The 19,939-nt window shown below is 39.9% G+C and overlaps 1 protein-coding gene across 1 annotated transcript; it reads left to right on the forward strand.

The window, feature by feature from the left end:
* The first annotated feature begins 10,506 nt into the window (after positions 1-10,506).
* On the forward strand, positions 10,507-19,467 carry NTF3 (neurotrophin 3). The gene is made up of 2 exons (XM_026841019.1): positions 10,507-10,568; positions 15,352-19,467. The coding sequence occupies exon 2, from the start codon at positions 15,373-15,375 to the stop codon at positions 16,144-16,146; it is 774 nt and encodes a 257-aa protein (XP_026696820.1). The 5' UTR covers positions 10,507-10,568; positions 15,352-15,372; the 3' UTR covers positions 16,147-19,467.
* Positions 19,468-19,939: the final 472 nt, after the last annotated feature.

Genomic DNA, 19,939 nt, shown 5'->3' on the forward strand with positions numbered 1-19,939 from the left:
AAATTTGAACCTAAGACCTTATTGTAATATGAAAATTTCTCTCAGATGGAAACAAGTAAAAGAGAATTGAGAGGCCATTGTCTCTATACTGTGAATAAAACTCTCTTCTCCACTACCAAAACTTTCAGGTTAGGAAGAAGGCAGTGAAATGACAGTATATTTTTCTGGAATAATACTTGCATCTTAAGGTATTTCTTTCATTAGAGTGTAGACAAACTAGCCCCCTTTCTTGCAGTGATGTTATTTTCTACATTTCTCTTAGCCGTAGACCATCTGAACCAGCAAAACCGATGACTCCAAGTTTCACAGCGTCGACTCATGTTTTCCCCAAATTTAAGGAAAAAAAAAAAAAAAAAAAGGAAAAAAAAAAAAAAAAAGGAGAAATTATGATCTTAGTTGCAGCTTGTTCATAGAACACAGAAAAGAGGACAAGAAGACAGTTTGGTTTTACCGCCTTATTGTTCAGAATTTTCCCTATGCTTCCTTCCTTCACTTTTGTTAGAGATCCGATGTGAAAAGATCTTCTAAACACAGAGTCACATTTTCACCAAACTTGTGCCAAGGTAAATCTGAAGTAGCACTACTCAAGTCAATAGAGTTATTTTAGGTCTAAACAAGCAACTTAAACAGAAGACACATAATTGTTTCTTGAATTCCTCCAATCTATTTGGAATCATGTTGATTATGAGCATTAACACCTGACCCATTCCCTATTGGATTTCCTCATAACAACTTACCAGTACTGACATTAGCTTAATAGAAAACTGAGCCAGCTAAGAAACTCTGCCAGATTATGACCTCAGTTATATGCAACTCAGTCTACAGTCGCCTGCTTTCTGCGTGACCAAAAGCAGAATTTGGCCTCGAGCTTTAATTTTTAAGAGTTGCTTATACATAATTGTCTCCAAGCATAATACTATTTAATAATTTAACATGGGAGTAAGTGTTTTTTGCAATTTTCCTTAATTCGTAGCAGTCCCGAAATAGCATCTTATCTTTTCTAGACAACTCTAGCCCAGTGTTTTGCTTGTAAATTCAACTTCTGAACATGCACTTGAGTCCCATGGTCCAGATGATCTGAATCCCCCAGTCTTGACCTAACAGGTTCTCTTCTGTTTTCCACTAACCTATATCTTAATTGATGATATATTAAAAGTTTTAAATCACTTACTGTACCCCCCATGGGTATGGTAACAAGAAAGAGGTCTTCATGTCTTGACCAAGGAAGACTTTTCTGAGTCTTGATGTGCTTTCAACTCTGTGGTGTAGGTTTAGTGTAAGATGATGGGAGCATTGGACAGAACAGAGGTATGTGTGTGCTTTTGCCTATTTCTGGGAAGGCACGGGATATATTTCCTGAGTATGTGTAGGCTTCCCATCACTGCCAGCCAAAGGAAAAGTTGCCTTCCACTGCAAAAGTCCTTCACTCCTGCTTGTAGCAAAGCTCTTTTGTGTTCCCATTGTCAAAAAGGCCTGAGAACTTATTATCCCCTTTACATCCAGTTATCCCAAGATGTTGACTGACCTCTCACCTTTAGTAAAGAGTTTCCCCATATGTTTGCCTCTCAAAAGTTCCTAAGGATGTGATTGCTTTGTTTTGTTTTTGCAGTGGGCTCCCTTCCATATTTTCTAGTAACAGACTCGGATCAGGTTAGGAAGATGCTGGTTTTTCAGAGGTTTCAGGGAACATGCTCCCCCATTTTCCTGCTCTGTAATATCCTGGATCATTTTAACACGGGCCTTTAACTCAGAATCTGTAGAGAATACACTTCCTAGGTTAAATTTACCACATACCAGGGCCAGTACCTAGTCAGTACCTAGTCAGACGGGAATATATGAGAGAGTGTCCCTCCCTCTCCCCCCAGCTTTGCTCCCGTGACTGTTCAAATTCAGCTTGCTCAAAACAACTATGTCTGCAGCAAGGAGAGCAGGGGCTGCTCACCCAATACTCCCTGCTGAGAGGAAGTGGGTGGAGAGGGGGTGTTCAGATGACAGAAGTGCAGAGAGCCCAAGCTTCACCCCAATCTGCTTCCTCGCTAGCCAAAGTAGCTGGCTGGGAGCATGGGAGAGTAAACTGCTCCTCAAAAAAAAAAAAAAAAAAAAAAAAAAAAAAAAAAAAATGAAGTAATTGACTCTTGTAGCAGAGCAAAGGGAGTGCATGTAGTGGTGGAGGGAAGATAGGGAGGAACTGTGACTCTGACTCACAATATATTCTGTACTCTGCTCCTGGGGAGATGCAGCTGTGCATCTCCCCTTGTATAGGCTACACTCTAAAGTTACACCGTCGTCCAAAGTAAGCATCCCTAATTCTCCGACTTCCTGAAGCACAACAGCATTTGGCTCCTTTTTAATCAGGGACTTCTACTGTGCAAATTGAAGTCTAAGACCAGGCTTTTCCTATGTGCAGAATTAAAAATCTCTCCCTTGACTGTTTTGTTGGTTCCTGGGGAAAACTACTGAACTGTTACAGCCGATTTACATTGGCCTGCTCCTTTTTCAAGGCTGATTCCAAGTTATTCTTAATTCCTCAAGGCACCTGAGATCTTCTGCATAAGCCAGCCATGGACACCTTTGGCAATGTTTTCCACATCCTTTTCCCTCATTCTGCCTGCTTCCCAGTGAATTCTGACTTGACTAGAGTAAGAACTGTTTCCCTTTCCTACTGCTTCAGTAGGAAGAAATATGGCATGAAAGTACTTCTGATTTGGGCCAGCTGACTCAATGGACTTTGGTTTGGGCCAGCAGAGTGTTGGAAAGAACCTAAAAAAAGAGGCTGGTCCAGTGGGTGGAACCAACCGCAGCCTAGACCTCACAAAAGGAAGGTCTGAATGCCCACTCTCCCGTTTTCTTCTTACATGATCTTGGGCTCTGATAAACTTGGAAAAGTCACATAACCTGTCTGGGCTTTAGTTTCCAAACTGTAAAAAAAACCCAACAAAAGCTCTTGGTCACCAAATCTATTCTTGGCTTCATGCTGCAGCATTGCCATGACTGCAGCAAGACTGCCAGTAGCCTTCTCTTACCCTCCGTTAGTGCTCATGCACTCACAGCATCCACTCCCGCAGTCAGGGTTGTGTGTTCAAACAGGATTTCTTGCCTCTAACAGCAGTGAACACCCCATCTCTTCTAAAAGTAATAAACCCATGCAGCAGCATCTCCATAGCTCATATCTGACCCGTGAGTCAATTATCCAGTGATGTGACTAACCTTTCTGGTGTTCAGATGTCATTAAGTTTCTTTCATGAAGTGTGTAAAATGTGCATGCAACAAGAGGTAGGCAAAAGTCTGTTAAAAGAATTACTGTTTCTATTCCTAGTTCCCATAACCTGAGAGTTATTTTACTCCTGCCCTTCTATAGATAAAAATTTTTGTAACCAGGATTTCTTCAGTAAGAAGAAATTTTCTACGAAGACATACTGGTTATTGACTGTATAAGGAGAGGCAAGGCCAGCTGCTGTGCATCTCCTTTGTCTCCTCCCCATGCCCAGTTTAAAACCTTGCTTTTCTATCAAATATCTGGAGATCATATGCCTGGCGAGAGACGGCATGTGTTAAAGTAATCCCAGTCCTAAAATTCTTCTTTCAAAGATTTTTGGCAAGGAGGAGGAGGGAGGCATTGTGTATCAACAGCAAAATGGCATCTGGATTGGAAGATAAGAAAAAGCACCATGGCTTCCAAAAAACCGAGACAGTTTTCAGATGAGTTTTGGACCTGGCAGAGGTGCAGAGCCTGCGTTAGTGCAATAGGAGAACACAGAGATCGTGCTTTGACTTTGGAAGGGAGGGCTCCATTCTGCAGATTAGCAGACACTTTGGGTGCAGTTTAGCAGAGCATTCAACCACCAGTTTAAAACGCGAGCAACCTACATCTCAGTGGGGCAACTCACAAGCTTAAAAATCATACACTCTGCTAGACTGCGACCAGAATGCTCTCACTGTCCTTGAGCATTAACCCCTAAATATAGTCAAACTCACAGCAAAGTGTTAAATGAGAGTTAAAATTAGAAAACTTCCATGTCTCGAGGAGAAGGTGCATACTGGAAATTTTATCCACATGAACACTGATGAACTAGGGGTCTCACAAGCAAAGTTCTACTTCAGGCACATTTTTACAAGGAAAAAAAAAAAAAAAAAAAAAGTAGCTAGATTTACCAGAACAGTCTTTACCCTCAGGACAGGCCTACATGTAAACAATTTGCTATAGAGTAATGCCAATTAGTAGAATGACTTTTTTTTTCTCTAAATGGGCAATGGCTTTTTTACAGATTCAGATGCAATGGAAAAAAAGAGCAAGTCTTTCATGGGCGCACATTTTGTTTGCAAGATTCAAGGTTGAAGGATTCAGGATCTCCTGTGCAGCTGGGAGCAGGTCTAGGAGAGCCATCCGCAGTGTAAAACTGGGCAAGGTTGTTGGGAGATCTCTCATATTAGTCCACCTTATGTAGCTTGTCAGAATAGATAAGCAAGCTTTTAGGCGTAGATTTTATTTTTTTTTTTAATCTTAAGGCTTGTATTTTTTGCAAAGGAGCAAACGTCTAACCTTACATTTCCCCCCAAAACACTTCCCTGCATTTTATCAGAAATACAAGACTCCTTTTCTCTGAGAACGACTTAAAAATTTTAATTTTAAGCTGGTTGCGAGCAAGTTATTGCACTTGTCCAAAAACAATGGAAAAGGTATTAATTATATATTTGAATGCAAATTTCTCACTATGGTTCTGATTCAAATAATTCCGTTGTGTGCTACATGTATCATAAAATAAGGATCAAACATCAGCTGTGTCTAGTCACGTTGTCATTCCTTTGCACCCCTTACTGTGCCAAACCTTTGTCCAATTCATGCTGAAATCAGTGAGGTCCTGTTGGTGGGTTTAAAGTATTTGAATGAGACCTGGAGTCCTGATCTTTAGAAATCTGCTTCACATACTTTGCACCTGCAAGTCCAACAAGACTCTTCTGTTTGGAGGGTCTGAAATTTTGGGGAACAAGGAGAGGCGATTCAGAGAGCAAACTTTGATTCACGAAGTGGCCATGGATGTATTTTTATACAGCTTTAAAGAAACCCGGAGTCATGGGCTTTTGCAAATTAAACACGGGTGCAGTTTTGGATGAAATGAACGCCCCACCAAGCCCCCTGTGCCATGGCTTTCCATGATCCCAGCCCCGCAGAGTACAGCCGGGGTGGCAGGGCGGTGTGTGTGGAGGCAAAGCAAGGCTCATGCCCAGTCTTGGGAGAAACTCTCAATGCTGTTTGCTCTGAGCAAATGGCACCTCAAACATCTGACTGGGCCTCGAAAGGGGCAGTGTTGCCTTCCTGCGCTCAAGGCAAGCATCTGTATTCAACGGTCACAGTAGAGCTTTCAGAAAACCAAAGAAATACTTTTTTTTTTTTTTTTTTTTCCATGCCAGGTTAACTTCACTAACTTTTTTAAAATTCTAACCAAACAAAAGCTTATTTCATTTCTAACTAGCATTGCCTGTTACTGTATTTTTGTTTCCTTGTATGTGTAAGTTCTGGCTCTACCCATAAACTAGGTTTAGGGATGCAATTTTTGTCATACTGAGACTAACATTTTTGAAGCTCTAACCTTTTCTTCAGTTTGCTTGCTTGTTCTCACTGTTTTCCTTCTTTCATAAAGGAAAAAGAAATTGGAAGGTATTAAAAAAATGGAAGGAAATACTCCGTTTTTTAAGCTAAACAAAATAGAAACTCATTTTCAATGTAAAATCAAGCAAAATGGTATTTTAAAAATATCTCTTTTTTCTTTTGTCTATGAAATCTTTTTCTGTCTATGAAATCTGTCTATGAAATTACAAAATTACTTGTCCAGTGGGAATGGAAATGTAAAAACACAACAGACCATCCTACACCACAGGGCCTTGAGAAGGCCACTTTCATAACCTATCAGGAAAGAAACAAAATTTTTATAATCTGAGAGGTGCTTCCCTTTCTCCTCTTGCTACCAAGTTAGAAAAAACCCACCTCTGGCATTTAAAAATAGAATGACAAGAGCAATCTGTTATAAATGTGGATCACTTTAACCCTTTCTGTAGCTTCCCTTGCTTTTTCCAGAAGGATACACCAAATATAGGCACGCCTCTGATATTTCCAGAGGCCAGCCTTGAACCCCCAGAATGTGAGGAGGTGAAAGAAGTGTTTTATCTGGAAGACTGCTCTCAACTTTAACTGTGGAAAGCTTAAGTCTTCAAAGCATCTCTCTGACAAAAATAAGAACTGCAACTTTTGCCTGACTTGAATACAGAACAATTAATCATCCCTGGTTGAGCCAAAGTAGGTCCAGGTTGACTTGAAAGGTTAATGAATGTTCAAACTGTTTTTAAAAAGGACTTAAATAGAGGGCTGTAACGGAACATGAAACCAGGCCTCTTTGGTGTGGCTTTGGGTTTGCTGAAAGACCTGGCAGAGCTTGAAAACTTCTTTTGATGATCAGCCTACCTTCCCTTTCTTTAGTTTAATCCCATTTTTCCTGATTGCACCCCTTTGCCCCACCCTAACGTGAATGCTCTGTTTCTCCAATGCTTACACTTTCCGGATCTTTGCACTGGGTTTTCCGTCATGCCCTTTCTGTCAGCTCATAGAAAAGGCTTGCGTGTGCAAGGCTATTTCCTCAAGAGTCTGTTATACAACCCTTCAAGTAATTTTTGCTGCTCTTTCCTGATTTTCTTTTTTTATGACAATACCTTCCAACTTTCAAGCAGGTCTCTCAATTTTTTAGTCGTGCTACAAAAAGGAGCAAACCTTTCCTAGCTCTGCAGTGCAATACCTCAGTATTTGCATTAATTATATACTGTGTCTTTCCAAAGTTTTAGATTGATCCTTACTCTGATCAAGTATTGCTCCTTTCTAAATTTCTTTCCCTCTCCGTACCGTTGCTCAATACCACTATTCCCCAAGCACGTTAGCTTGTAATTTCTAGTTTGACTTTCGTTTTGTAATTTTCTGCCAATATTTCATGTCTCCATCTCCCCAGCAGAGATTTTATTTCTTTTTGCTCACTGTTGTTTGCATCCCCTCCAAATTCAGCTGCAAATTTAATTTGGTTTCTGCTTGGCCCTGCCACTATTAACAAACAGTAATGAAAAGATTAACTAACACACAGTTTATCATCTTAAATTATCCACTACCATGATTTAGTTCTGGCACTTTCAATTCTTCTGTTGGTAAATGACTTCTCAAGAAAAAAAAAAAAACAAACAACAACAACAACCAAAAAAAAAAAAAAAAAAAAAAATGGTTTTGTAAAATTAGCACAGGTCTAGTCAAGTCATTGGAATTTATTGATTTAGCTAAAGGTATGACCTTTAGATTTCTTGTTATTTTGGACAGTTTTCAGAGCTACACAGTGAAAAATATGTAGAAATACTTCACCTTTTGTGGAAATTGTTTGTCCAACTATGGCTTTAATTCTTTGTTGTGACTAAGATGTGACTGACTGCTCATCTCAGGTGGCATTGTTTTTATTTCCTAGCACTTCACACTTGTCATTGATCAATCAAACTTCCATGCAGCATTACAGCTGGACTTTCCTGATCCAGCAAGTGCAACATGAAAACCCCAGCTTGCAGCAGAATGCCTGTATGACCTTGACATCATCTGACTCCTCTGTATTCCAGTTTCTTCTCTTTAAAATGGGAACAATCACAGCCCTCCTACTTTGTCGTTATTAACCAAGATATTAAATGCTTACGGAGTGCTCCAATACCAGTGACATGAGAATGGTAAAAGAAAACAGAGGATGATTTGCACTGAGAACATTTATGGAAATATATTTGTTAAGATGCCTCTTTACTCTCAAAACAGACAGGCATCTCCCACGCTACATGCGTCCTGCAATGCTGTTGTGCCTTGTGTGGAGAGAGGAGATCTTTACTTTTGCTCTCTTAGCAGGGCTCTTTGAGGGAGAAAGCAAAGGATGTCAGGGCATATATCTGAGGCAACAAAAGCCCAACACCATTCCACATAGTTCCTTACTTTGCAGATGTAGAAAATGATGAACAGAGATTTTTGACTTGACCAAACTCTTCCAACAAATCAGAGAAATCAGGATGCCAGCCTCCCAAACCCTTGTTCTGACCTTCTGAATACACAGATTAATTAGCCAACAGGTTAATGCAAAATTATACCGTGACAATCAGGTCACAGACAAGACAGGTGTAAATATCACGATACAAAAATGTCACTGAGGAAAGGAATTAAAACAGAAAAAGACCAAGTTGTGGCTGAGAAAAGCCTGCTTACTTCTGTAGTTGATTACAGACCTGAGGATGTAGCTAGTACGGTTGATACTGTACCGGACATTATTAATAGTCGAGTCCCTCGGTGGGAATGCTGGAGGATGCTGGGGAGTGTCAGATGCCTCCAGGGGGGGTCCTGAGTGCCCTGAGCTCCAGACGATGTCGGTGGCGGGGGAGGAAGGTGCAGGGCCAAAACCTAACAGAATTAACTTTGCACAGGGTGTGAGAAGCAGCTGCTGTTCCAAGTAGTGAGGTAAGCACCGAGGAACTGCTTCTGACCTTTCTCTTGGAAACGGGCAGGTATGTGCAAGGGGATCACATTTTGATCTCCAACAAGATATATTTGTGGAAAGATCAAATGTAGACACACATGCCGTTGCAATCAGCTGGGTCTGAAATGAACCAATTTTGCTGCAGTTCTACACAGCGCATTTAACTGTTCAGAAAGCAGACTGCTCCTCACGGCAGATGTATTATCCCAAAACTGCCCCTCAGAAAGATGTCACCAGTCAGGAAAGCTTTCTTCAATGACTAGTCGGGTCATGGTCACAACGGTAATCATAAACAGTATTGTAGATTGGTTGGGAGTGCAGATGAGTTTTTCATACTTGGGTGAACAGCTGTCTTGCTGTGCTTTGCTCAGCCAGTCATTTAAAGAGGAAAAGGAAATGTCAGTGACTCAGTAGGCTGAACTCCATTTCCAGAAGAGATTAGGTATATACCATTCACTGGAGGCTATGGGGCCTCAGCGTTCAGATGGGTCTTCTCTTTTGAAAATAGACTTGAATAAAGCATAATTAAAAGCAACTGACCCGCTGCAGAGATTAAGAAACTTTGGTGGCCTCATCCTCAGATGCGGTGTGTAGCGGTACTCCGCAGCCCATCTGCAAGAGGAATGCATTAGTTTCAAATCCCTTCACTCTAATTTACAGTTTGGTTGGCTCTGAGGATGGGAGGGTTAACACTTAAAGCTGCCATAACTCAGTCCCACTTGATTTTGTCTCTGAATTCTTCGGCTTCTTAGTGGGTCTGGCTCTTGTGAAAGCTTTAGCTTCAATCCGTATGTGTTGAAATTTCCATATCTTGCAAAGTGGAAATGTTCGGGAGGGTCACAGTGTCTCTAGGGGCATTCAGCACTCTGCAGCAATCTACCTTAATAAATCCTTCGGCAGGCACATATTGTACAAATAGTCGATTACTCTTCTGAAATACAGTGGAAATTTTCATATGCAATTATCTCATACTCCCATCTTTCTGAATATTCAGGACGCAGTGATATTTTTCTCGTTCTGTACCTTTTTATTGTCCCCCTAAGCACAAAGAAGGGCTGCATTTCTTCTCAACATAGTTATTAGGATGAGGGCATTCTGCTACTTGTTGCTTTCTGTGAGTTTGTGAAAACAGTGCTTAGCAAGCAATGAGAATAATTACACTGTCGTCTCTGGCAAAACCCTGAATAAGCTGTCAGCCACCACAAATGATCATTAGTTGCTCAGCCTGAAGAACAAAAGCTGCTCTTAAATTTTTCAGAAAGTGCCAAATACTTCAAGCTGACTTACATAAATCATGTCGGGTATTACAATGTTGAATGTAAAATTCACCAGTCACTTTTCCTTCTATTCCAGTTCCTCTTAGCACTGACTTAAAAGTAAATACTTAGGCAGTATCTCACAGTACTAGGATTTCATTATTTTCACAGAACATATTAAATGACTCTTCACTCTTCAGCTGTGTAGACTGTTCGGAGACTGATCAAAATAAAGCAATACAGATTTTTTTTTTTAATTTTTTTTTACATCACCACAAACAAAACAAAAATCAAGCAAAGCTTTCTAAAACTACATAAAGTGTTGAATCTCAAAAAGAGCAGAAAGTGATTTGCCAGGGTCTAGTGGGGATTTAATTTATTGATGGAAGCGATAGGTAAAACTTATTTGCTTCTCCTAACTTTAGGCCTTCCCTGTGACACCTAGATTAGACAGCATTAGTACCCTGCTAACACTGCAGTGATAGGCAGGAATACAATATATTAAAATAGAAAAACCAAGCTACGGTTGAAAGATCAAACAGCTTTGCAATGCATGAGCTTTCCTTCTTGATGTCATTTGTTTTTACTCTCTGTGCCACTAATGTCAGCAATCTCTAACACAGATTGACAGCTAAGTGTACTACCAGGATATACTAATTTTCCTACCATCCTGTGATATGTGCAGACACAAATCCTCTGGATTTGTGAGAGAGAAAGTGCCGGAACAGATATTCTAGATTCACACTATCTAAACGGTTGCACAACCACATGGCTTCTAGGACAGGTGTGTGGTAGGTCCTGCGTGGTAAAATGGTTATACTGGTTCAAATGGATGTGTCTTTATATCCAACATACACTGAAGAGCTATTTAAGTCATGTGCAGTCATACACCTTAATGTTGACTAGGTTGTGTGTCACAGCTGACCTGACAGAAACAGAGCTCAGGTACCAGCATTAATACTCTTAATACTCTAGCAGAATCAGATATCAGACAAAAACGAAGTGAAAGCAGTTGCTGGTTGTGGTCTTCTCTATCTGTATCTACTAACACTACTTCAGCTGATACTGGGCTAGGGAGCATGCTGCCGGGCCATGCTCTTACTCTGAGGTGACTATGGAAATGCTTGCCTATGCCTCCTTGGGACCCAGCCCCAGATACAGTAATCCAGTCTGTACCTCCTGTAGAAGCTAAAGAGTATTGTGTCCATGTCTAGGGCCATTCGTCACATTTACTTGACTGAAAACCCCCCAAAAGGAAAACTACCTGAAAGGGAGCTGCAGAGAGCTGGGGATGAGCCTCTTTAACCTAGTAGTAAGAGACAGGACAAGAGGGAATGACCTCAAGTTGTGGCAGGGAAAGTTTAGACTAGATGTCAGGAAGTATTTCTTTGCAGAACGGGTTGTTGGGTGTTGTTCTGTCCAGGGAGGTGGTGGAGTCCCCATCCCTGGAGGGGTTGAAGAGTCGGGTCGACCTAGCACTTAAGGACATGGTGTAGTTGGGAACTGTCAGTGTGAGGTTTAACGGTTGGACTGGATGATCTTCAAGGTCCTTTCCAACCTAGTTGATTCTGTGATTCTGTGAAAACAGTTCACAAAGCTAAAAAGAATATCTTCAGGGATTTACATGTGGAAAATTTCAAGAACCTTGAAGATCAACAGAAAGATCTCACAATCACCTGCTAACTAGGAAGAAGTTTGGCTTGAACAAAATCTTTCTACCAGAAATGAATCATTTTGATTTTAAGAATTTTTAATGAGAGAACAGAAAAATTCATGTGAAGGACTAAGTTCTTGGGGGATTTTTATAGCGTTCTCCAAAAGGCTGAAGAAGGATCTATTGCTACTTGTGCTGGATTAGCTTCTGCTAAGGTACATACAAGCCTGCGCTCCAGGAGCCTGGAAGTTAGGTCAGTCTTCTCTTAGACAGGATACCTCTGTGGAAATCTTGCCTCTAAATGCAAGTCTCCTCTATATATAACTTACTCATCGGGCTATAATGAGCAAGCACTTTTTCTGTTTTGTGAATTGCATTGTGTAACTTTTGAAGCATGTCCAGAAACATCAGAATGATTTGCTTTGAAAATATGAAAACATAAACATTTTAATGTTCTACATATTCCTCTCCTTTTTATTGATTTAACGTCTCACACACACAACAAGGTATAAATTGCCAATTGTCTTCAATTTAGACAGGCCCAAAGTTCCATTTTGGGCAAAGAGCCATTTGTCAAAAGCAATATTGCCCAGCCCTACAAACCAATACACTTTTTAAGTGTCTTATACTTGACATAGCCAAGGCCATAAACTAGCTGCAGTTTCCCAGTAACATCCATTTCTCCTGGCTAGAAGAGAGCCGTAGGCATATGCTGAGGGGCTGGACTTCATGGACAGCCTGAACACACCACTTATGAACCGCCTAGGTGAACTGTCGTGGGATAACTCACTGAAAACCATCATCTCACCAAGCATTTGCATTTTCTATCCAAATTTTGTACCCTGAAACATTTCGGAAAAAATTGTAAATATTGGTTCTGAAACATCCTTACTTTTTGCAGCAAATAATTTGCCAAGCACAAATCAAACTGCAACTTAAATTTCAGAGTAGTTCAACACCCTTCCCACCAAATCCACAAGACATTTTGTGTTAGGTTCAGAAAAATACTTTTAAACATTTTTTTTTTTTTTTCCATATGGGGTTCCTTCATGGACAAGAAAAATAGCTCATTTGAACTTCCCCTAGCCCTTCCTTTCTGTGTGCAGCATGACGTTAAAGAGAGTCTGCAGGAACTCCAGTCTTACTTTTCCCACCTCATCACCTGCTCCAACTTGTGTATTTTGCTAGTGCCACTTAGTTTTGAAACTAAGCAGAGCAGTGATTACATGCAGCTGCATGTTGGCATGAATAATGTTTTCAGCTTTTCAGCTGAGCGTTGTCAGAGCTTTGCTCACCATCCTATGGACTTGTGTGTCATACTGCGTGTGGGTTAGCTCTTCTGAGTGCTGTAAAAAAAAATTCTGCTGAATGACATCTCTTTTATAATATTTTTACTGTTCTTAAAAGCAAATAATTTACTGAGGGAAGACCAAATTGCACAGGAAGACGTCTTTTTATACAGCACAGTCTGGGCTCTGAGATCCATCCATTAAGTTAGTATTTATTTAGGTATGACAGTAATTGTATGGTAACTGAAAATCTTAGATTTTTTTTTTTTTTTTTTTTTTTTTTCCAGATTTAGGTGAACTCATACTGTGACAAACTGAGAATGGAGAAAACACATTTCTTGTCCATAAAAGGACAGATCACACATCCACAGAGGGTAGCTCTGATTTTGCTGCAGTTCCAAACTATGAAGTGGGGACTCACTGCTGTTAAAAGGAGTTTTACTTGGAGTGGATCCTCCAGTAAAACTTTTTTCTTTTTGACTTTGCTTTCTTAAATAGAAAATGGTTTGCCTTTTTAAACTGAAAACGGTGATCCTTTGAAGTGGAATTTTTTCTGTTTGAGAGGTCTGATTTTTTTTTTTCCTTAATTTCTTTTGGGAAAAGCAGAGAACTCAGAGTGTCGCCAGTAGGCTGAGGGAGGGGATCCTTCCCCTCAACTCAGCACTTGTGAGGCCACACCTGGAGTGCTGTGTCTAGTTCTGGGCTCCCCAGTACAGGAGAAACGTGGACATACAGGAGCAAGTCCACGAAGATGATGAAGAGACTAGGGCATCTGTCATATGAGGAGCAGCCGAGAGAGCTGGAGCTGTTCAAACCAGAGAAGAGAAGACTCAGGGTGACCTTACCGAAGTGCAGAAATACCTGACGGGAGGCAGTAAAAAAGATGCAGCCAGGCTTTTCTCAGGGGTGTTCCATGAAAGGACGAGATGCAATGGGCACAAACCAAGATATAGGAAAGACTACTGAAACATGAAATTTTTGTGTTTTTTTTTTTTACTGTGTGGGTGCTGAAACACAGGAACAGGTTGCCTAGAGGGGTTGTAGAGTCTTCATCCATGGACATATTCAAAACCTGACTGGGCACAGCCCTGTGCAGGCTGCTCTAGCTGACCCTGTTTTGAGCAGAGAGACTGTACTAGATGATCTCCTGAGGATTCTTCCAAATCCATCTGTTCTATGAACTGTAACTCTGTGCCTTCATCCCAGAGTGCGAGTAGTCTGACACACGGTGGATGTATTTGCAGTGCAGGAGAATCAACTTCGAGACTGTTCTGAGCCATTGGAAATAGTTCTACAGCCAGGGCTTGTCACATGAGAGTGCTCTAATATAAGTTTAATATTTTCTCCTTCAGTCCATGACTTGTACAACAATTTTATAAAATAGGTGTGCTTTCAAGTGAATTGTTTGCTTCCATGAGTTACTATTTTACAATTAAAATTAATTTCATTTAAATATAAGGGCAAATACAAATTATACAGATATCCACAAGGAAAACCACACCTCCCTAGATGGATGCTCATGGTTTTCAACTACACAAACAGGATGACCAAAAGATTTGAAAATAGATTTTAAATTCTTTTCAGAATCTAGAATTATAAGGACACTATAGGAATCCATATAGAGCAGAGCATGACAAAGTAGAGTACAGAGAAGATGTACACTTTTAGGTCCAGTTTTCAAAATCCTGATCTTAAGTTCATTTTGATCTTTTTGAAGAAGTTTCTTCTATTTTGAGGTGGGGGGGCAGAGAAGTGGAGATGGGGTGTCCTCTATGTGTCCATGAATATTTCTAACTACTGTCAGTTTTGTTCCACTTTATATGAATATAATGAAGGAACTTCATTAAAAACAACAAGAAAACTAGTCCCAAACCCTAAAAACAACTAGTACAAGATGGTCTGTGCATCCATCTCAATTTCCCACTTGTATTGCAGAAGCCTAACCACTCTTATCTGAAGTTCAAAATATAAGAAATCCCACTTCGCTGCTCGGCTGCATCCTTTTCCTTCAAGAATACTTTCCCTTATGGCACCAGAGAGAGAAAGAGAGATAAAGAGCTATTAAAACTGTATTTATTTCCCAGTGTATGATGATGCTGTTAGGGTAAAGTTAAACACAACCCACACGGATCCACAAGATCTCAACACACAAAACTTGACAATGCTTAGCAAAGTCAGAAATTTTTATTTCTACGCCATTATATAGTCTGCTACTCCGCATAATCTTGCAATTTTAAAACTAAACCTCTATGTAGAATAGGCTCTGTGAAAGTAACTGGGCCTCTCTCTGCTGCCAAGATCTGGACATACTATTCCAACAGCTACCTACCTCTGTAGAGAAAGGATCTAATTGACATATAGGCCACTGTACATGGAAAGAGGAAAAGTAAAGTCATCCTGAAAAGTGCATGAAATATAGATGAAACACTGGAAAAAAAAAATAATCAACCAACAGTTACGCTCATTATAAAATATAGTTAAATAGTATCTTCAAAGAAACATATAGCTTATTTCTGTCTATAAAGTGCAGATGTTATAGAAACAAATCCGAATTTTCATGTTTACAGCCTCCAGAAAACTTCCCTATTTAATTGCTTTTATGTTGACTTTCTGTTTCTTTGCAGATCTTACAGGTGAACAAGGTGATGTCCATCTTGTTTTATGTGATATTTCTCGCTTATCTTCGTGGCATCCAGTCTACCAACATGGATCAAAGGAGTTTGCCAGAAGATTCGATAAATTCTCTTATTATTAAACTCATTCAGGCAGACATTTTGAAAAACAAGCTTTCTAAGCAGATGGTAGATATTAAGGAAAACTATCAAAACACAGTGCAGAAAGCAGACACTCAGCAAGACATGGATGGAGATGAAAATGTGAAATCAGACTTCCAGCCAGTTATGTCAATGGATACAGACCTCTTAAGGCAGCAGAGACGCTACAACTCTCCCCGAGTCCTCTTGAGTGACAACACGCCTCTGGAACCGCCGCCACTGTACCTCATGGAGGATTATATTGGAAATTCAGTGGTGGTGAACAGAACCTCCCGGCGGAAAAGGTACGCGGAGCACAAGAGCCACCGAGGGGAATATTCCGTTTGTGACAGTGAAAGTTTATGGGTCACGGACAAATCATCTGCGATCGACATTAGAGGACACCAGGTAACTGTTCTGGGAGAAATTAAAACGGGCAACTCTCCAGTTAAGCAATACTTTTATGAAACAAGGTGTAAAGAAGCCAAGCCTGTAAAAAACGGCTGCCGCGGAATTGATGACAAGCACTGGAACTCCCAATGCAAGACATCCCAAACTTATGTTAGAGCACTGACTTCAGAAAACAATAAACTGGTAGGCTGGAGATGGATAAGGATAGACACCTCCTGTGTGTGTGCGTTGTCCAGGAAAATAGGAAGAACATAAATCTGCATCTCTTTGCTATATAAATTATTACTTTAAATTATATGATATGCATGTAGCATATAAATGTTTATATTGTTTTATATATTATAAGTTGACCTTATTTATTAAACTTCAGCAAATCTACAGTATATAAGCTTTCTCTCTCAATAAACAAGAGCAAAGGGTGTGTGCCTCTGCTGTGGGCAGCTCCGGGTTTTTCTAGACTTTGTTTGCGACACTGCTTGCCAGCAGCATACCGTAACCTTACTGTAAAATCTGTGTAAAATCAGTATTTTTCATTCAGTATTGTCAAGCCAGTGACTGTCATTTAGTAAACTTGTTAAAAATCAGACCAATGTCAAGAGTTGTGTACATATTTATACACCCCACTCTATACGTTCACACTTAATTGGATGCAGTGTTGACTCTTCGCCACGGAAACAAAAACGGACCAGAATAATACATGCTGTAACCTGCAGATGATGTCAATGTTACAGGCATCAAGTAGCCATAAAATACAACTTCTGTGTATTATGCCAATTTGCCAATGAAATGACCATCTTCCCCCTGTTAGCACTGCAGAATGACAGCTAATAATCCAGTAACTTTCATTTATGTTTTTGAGCACATTTGTTTTGCAACTCTTTCTAATGCTGCCAGTTGATCGTAGAAAAAATATGAAAAAACCCCAAATCTAAAATATTTGTAGCAGAAACTTACTGAAGCCAAGAATCAATCTAATTGTATTGTTAATATTATACATAAAAGATGATCTCTTCAGAATTTGCTAGTTATTGTGATTGGCCTCTTCCTCCTCACACGAATACATTATCTTCTGCTTGCATTGTTGGATCATTCCTCTCTTTCTGAGTTTTTCAATTAGAAACAAAATGGTCATGTCTTAACCTTAAAAGAGCCCTTGTCTTGCAAAGTATAGTAAAGAAAGATATAATGTCTTGGCATAGATATCAAAGCCACACACCTGTATGAAGCTGTTCTACTCAGCAATCCATTCTCCGTTTTTTAGAGGGAAAAATGTATAGAACTGCCTGACAAATCTGTTACTTTTCATAGGGATATGAAGTAAGAGACCTTTTTGATCAGTAGAGTGACTAAAATCCAGGTAGTCTGTAGTTATAATGAAGTTCTTCAATTACACAGGTGAGTTGTTACTTAGGACAGACAACTCTACTAGCATATATATATATATATATATATATATATATACCCCTCAAATTCTCCTTTGTATTGCAGTGTAGCTCCACTGGGAACAGTAATAATTACTCTACTTGAAGAGATGGTCTATTATACATTAGTTGTATAATGCCCTGGCTGGGATCTAAGTCCCATAAAAATAAATGAGAGTCTTGTCATGGCTATCAACAGAATTAAGATTGGACTGCATATGTTATCTGTGTCTAGATAGGTCTTAACACGCATCCAGAGCCAAAAAATGCCAGCCATTCAAAAAACGTTACAGCTGTAGTAGTCTTAGGTATTTATCCTATGACCTTCACTGTTGTAGCGTGTTCAGCATCACAAATGAAAATGAGATCAGAGCACTCAAACCCCAGGTTGCAGGATGCCTTTGTTCATATAGCTTTCACTACTAGAGAACCAAATTCAAATCTGTAACAGGTCATCAAAGGCAACAAGTTGTGTGGTCTCCCCTACTCCCTTACAGGGAGCATTACACGTCATAAAACCACTGGAGAAGTGGACAGGTCACTTGCAAACTCAAGCACTAGAATAGCGGTGCCTCTGAGAGCCAGGTGGAGCGTGTAGGTGTAGGTGTAATTCTGCATAAACAAAGGTGTTAAGAACCATCTCAGTTTTCAACATGAGGCCAGGGTATCCACCTCAGAGGAAATATCATCACCTCGCAGTACTAAAACCCAACTTTGCTTCAAGCGATAATAACTTCAGAGGTTCAATACCAAGGCAATTGTTAAAAGAGAGGATGTAATATAACAAGGAACTAAGTATCTGGGAGATCTGACAAGAATTTTTCCAGCATTCTCCTTCCTTGGCAAACATTAAAAACCCCCCAAAAAATCCTCAACAGAGCTTTGGCTAGTTTTACTAGTAGGAAAGTTTAAATTTCAACTAAATTTTTCTGCTTCAGGGGGACAAGCATAGTTTGTAATCCTGCCCCACTGAAATTTTTTTGCGAGTTAAAAGCCTAATTTTACATCCTGAATTCCCAAATAAAGATCATTTTCAGATGCTGTGAGTAATTGAGAGAAGATATCGTCATGGATCATTAACTTAGAGATCTCCATGTTTTGCTCTGCCAGATAGCTCTACTCTGTATGAGAAGAGGGTGTAAGGAGACTGACTTAGCTTCGTTAAATCCCATTAATTGAAAACTGCCTTGTTCCTACAGTGTGGATGCCATGCTTGTTTACAGCATTGTAAACCCAGAGAAACTCTAGTGAGGATGGGAGAGAAAATGTAAGTTATAGCAATGTGAACAACCCCAGAGTTCATCCTAGTGCCTTTATTTCTGCTCACTGAGAATCAAGGGAGGTTCATTCTTTATAGGTTCAAAGAAAACAAATTGTCATTTTCCACTGGAAATTCAGTAACAGGAACTGGGTTTTGACTTTTAACTTTACCAATGCACCAAGCATTTTACAAGCAGCCAGCAAAAATGTATCAGAGTAAATACAACGCCTGTCATCTGAAACACATTAAACGAGAAAGAAGCATGGTGTGTAAGGTTATTAGATCGGCTGCCTCTTTCCCACCCCAGTGTAACAATGAACGGAAGTGTTACCCTCTGGATCTGATCCAGTTTCCACTAAAGTAAATGGAAAAATTCTCACCTTCTCCAGTGGAAGCTGGATCAGGCCCTGAGCGAAGAAAAACCTGCAGATCTTGGCCAGAGAGCGGAGCAACCGCACACATCAGTTACGTGTTCTTGTAAATCCTGTGTACGCATAAGATGCTGTATAATTTTGTAACAAGTTTGTAAACAAAGCCTGTAATAAATTTGTTAAGGCCTGATTCTGTTTTCACTGTAGCCGGGGATGGTTTTATCGTCACCGTCGGTCGTGGCACAACGAATTCAAAGTTCTTACCCAACTTTTTTTTGGTATGTGTGTTAAGTAATTAAGCAAAATATTCAGCTCGCAATGCTTGTTTAATTTAAGTATTCTGAAACTCACTCCCATCAGGCAGCTCAGATGCTCTGTCAATATTGTTTTGCCAATAGATCATTACAAACACACATTTTGTTTCGCTTTTCTCTCAAACAACCAAATGCTATTCTGAAATTGCCTGTCTGTGTCAAAATGTATTTTCTCCATTTTTTTCCCCTATTTTTTTTACAGTCCATTTAGTAACAGTAAAAAAAAAAAAAAAAAAAAAAAAAAAAAAGAAACGCTCCACTGAGGTTTTGGGAAACCATCTGCATTTATTTTATCACCTTTGAACATGTGTTCAGGAATGAAGTCTGTGCAGCAAGTTTATGGCTACCAAGAGATTTGTGCGGCTGCACCAGGAAGAAACTTTTGACTGGACTATACAGAGTGTGTGCTCAAAACCTCTCTGCTCATACTCTCTTATTTCAATGCTTTAGCAATCAGAGTCTTTCGCTCGGCTAAACATTGTGTATCTGCAGACAATACCAAACAGGAAACAAGTCTGATTGGGAGTTCCAAAATTAAAAAACTTAATGATAATGACCTGCTATTTCTGACCTTTCAGCAAACGCGATTGTGCAGCGAAGTAAAGCGCATAACCATGCTTTTCATTTAATAGAAACATTGTGCCAAAATCAATGGGATTCTGTGTTTTCCACGCTTGGTAC

Source organism: Athene cunicularia (genome assembly GCF_003259725.1).
Source record: "Athene cunicularia isolate RWA chromosome 1 unlocalized genomic scaffold, athCun1 chr1_part2, whole genome shotgun sequence".
Classification (NCBI taxonomy): domain Eukaryota; kingdom Metazoa; phylum Chordata; class Aves; order Strigiformes; family Strigidae; genus Athene; species Athene cunicularia.

Coding starts and splice junctions, on each gene's coding strand:
- NTF3 (XM_026841019.1), top strand. CDS start 15,373: ATGTCCATCTTGTTTTATGTGATATTTCTCGCTTATCTTCGTGGCATC.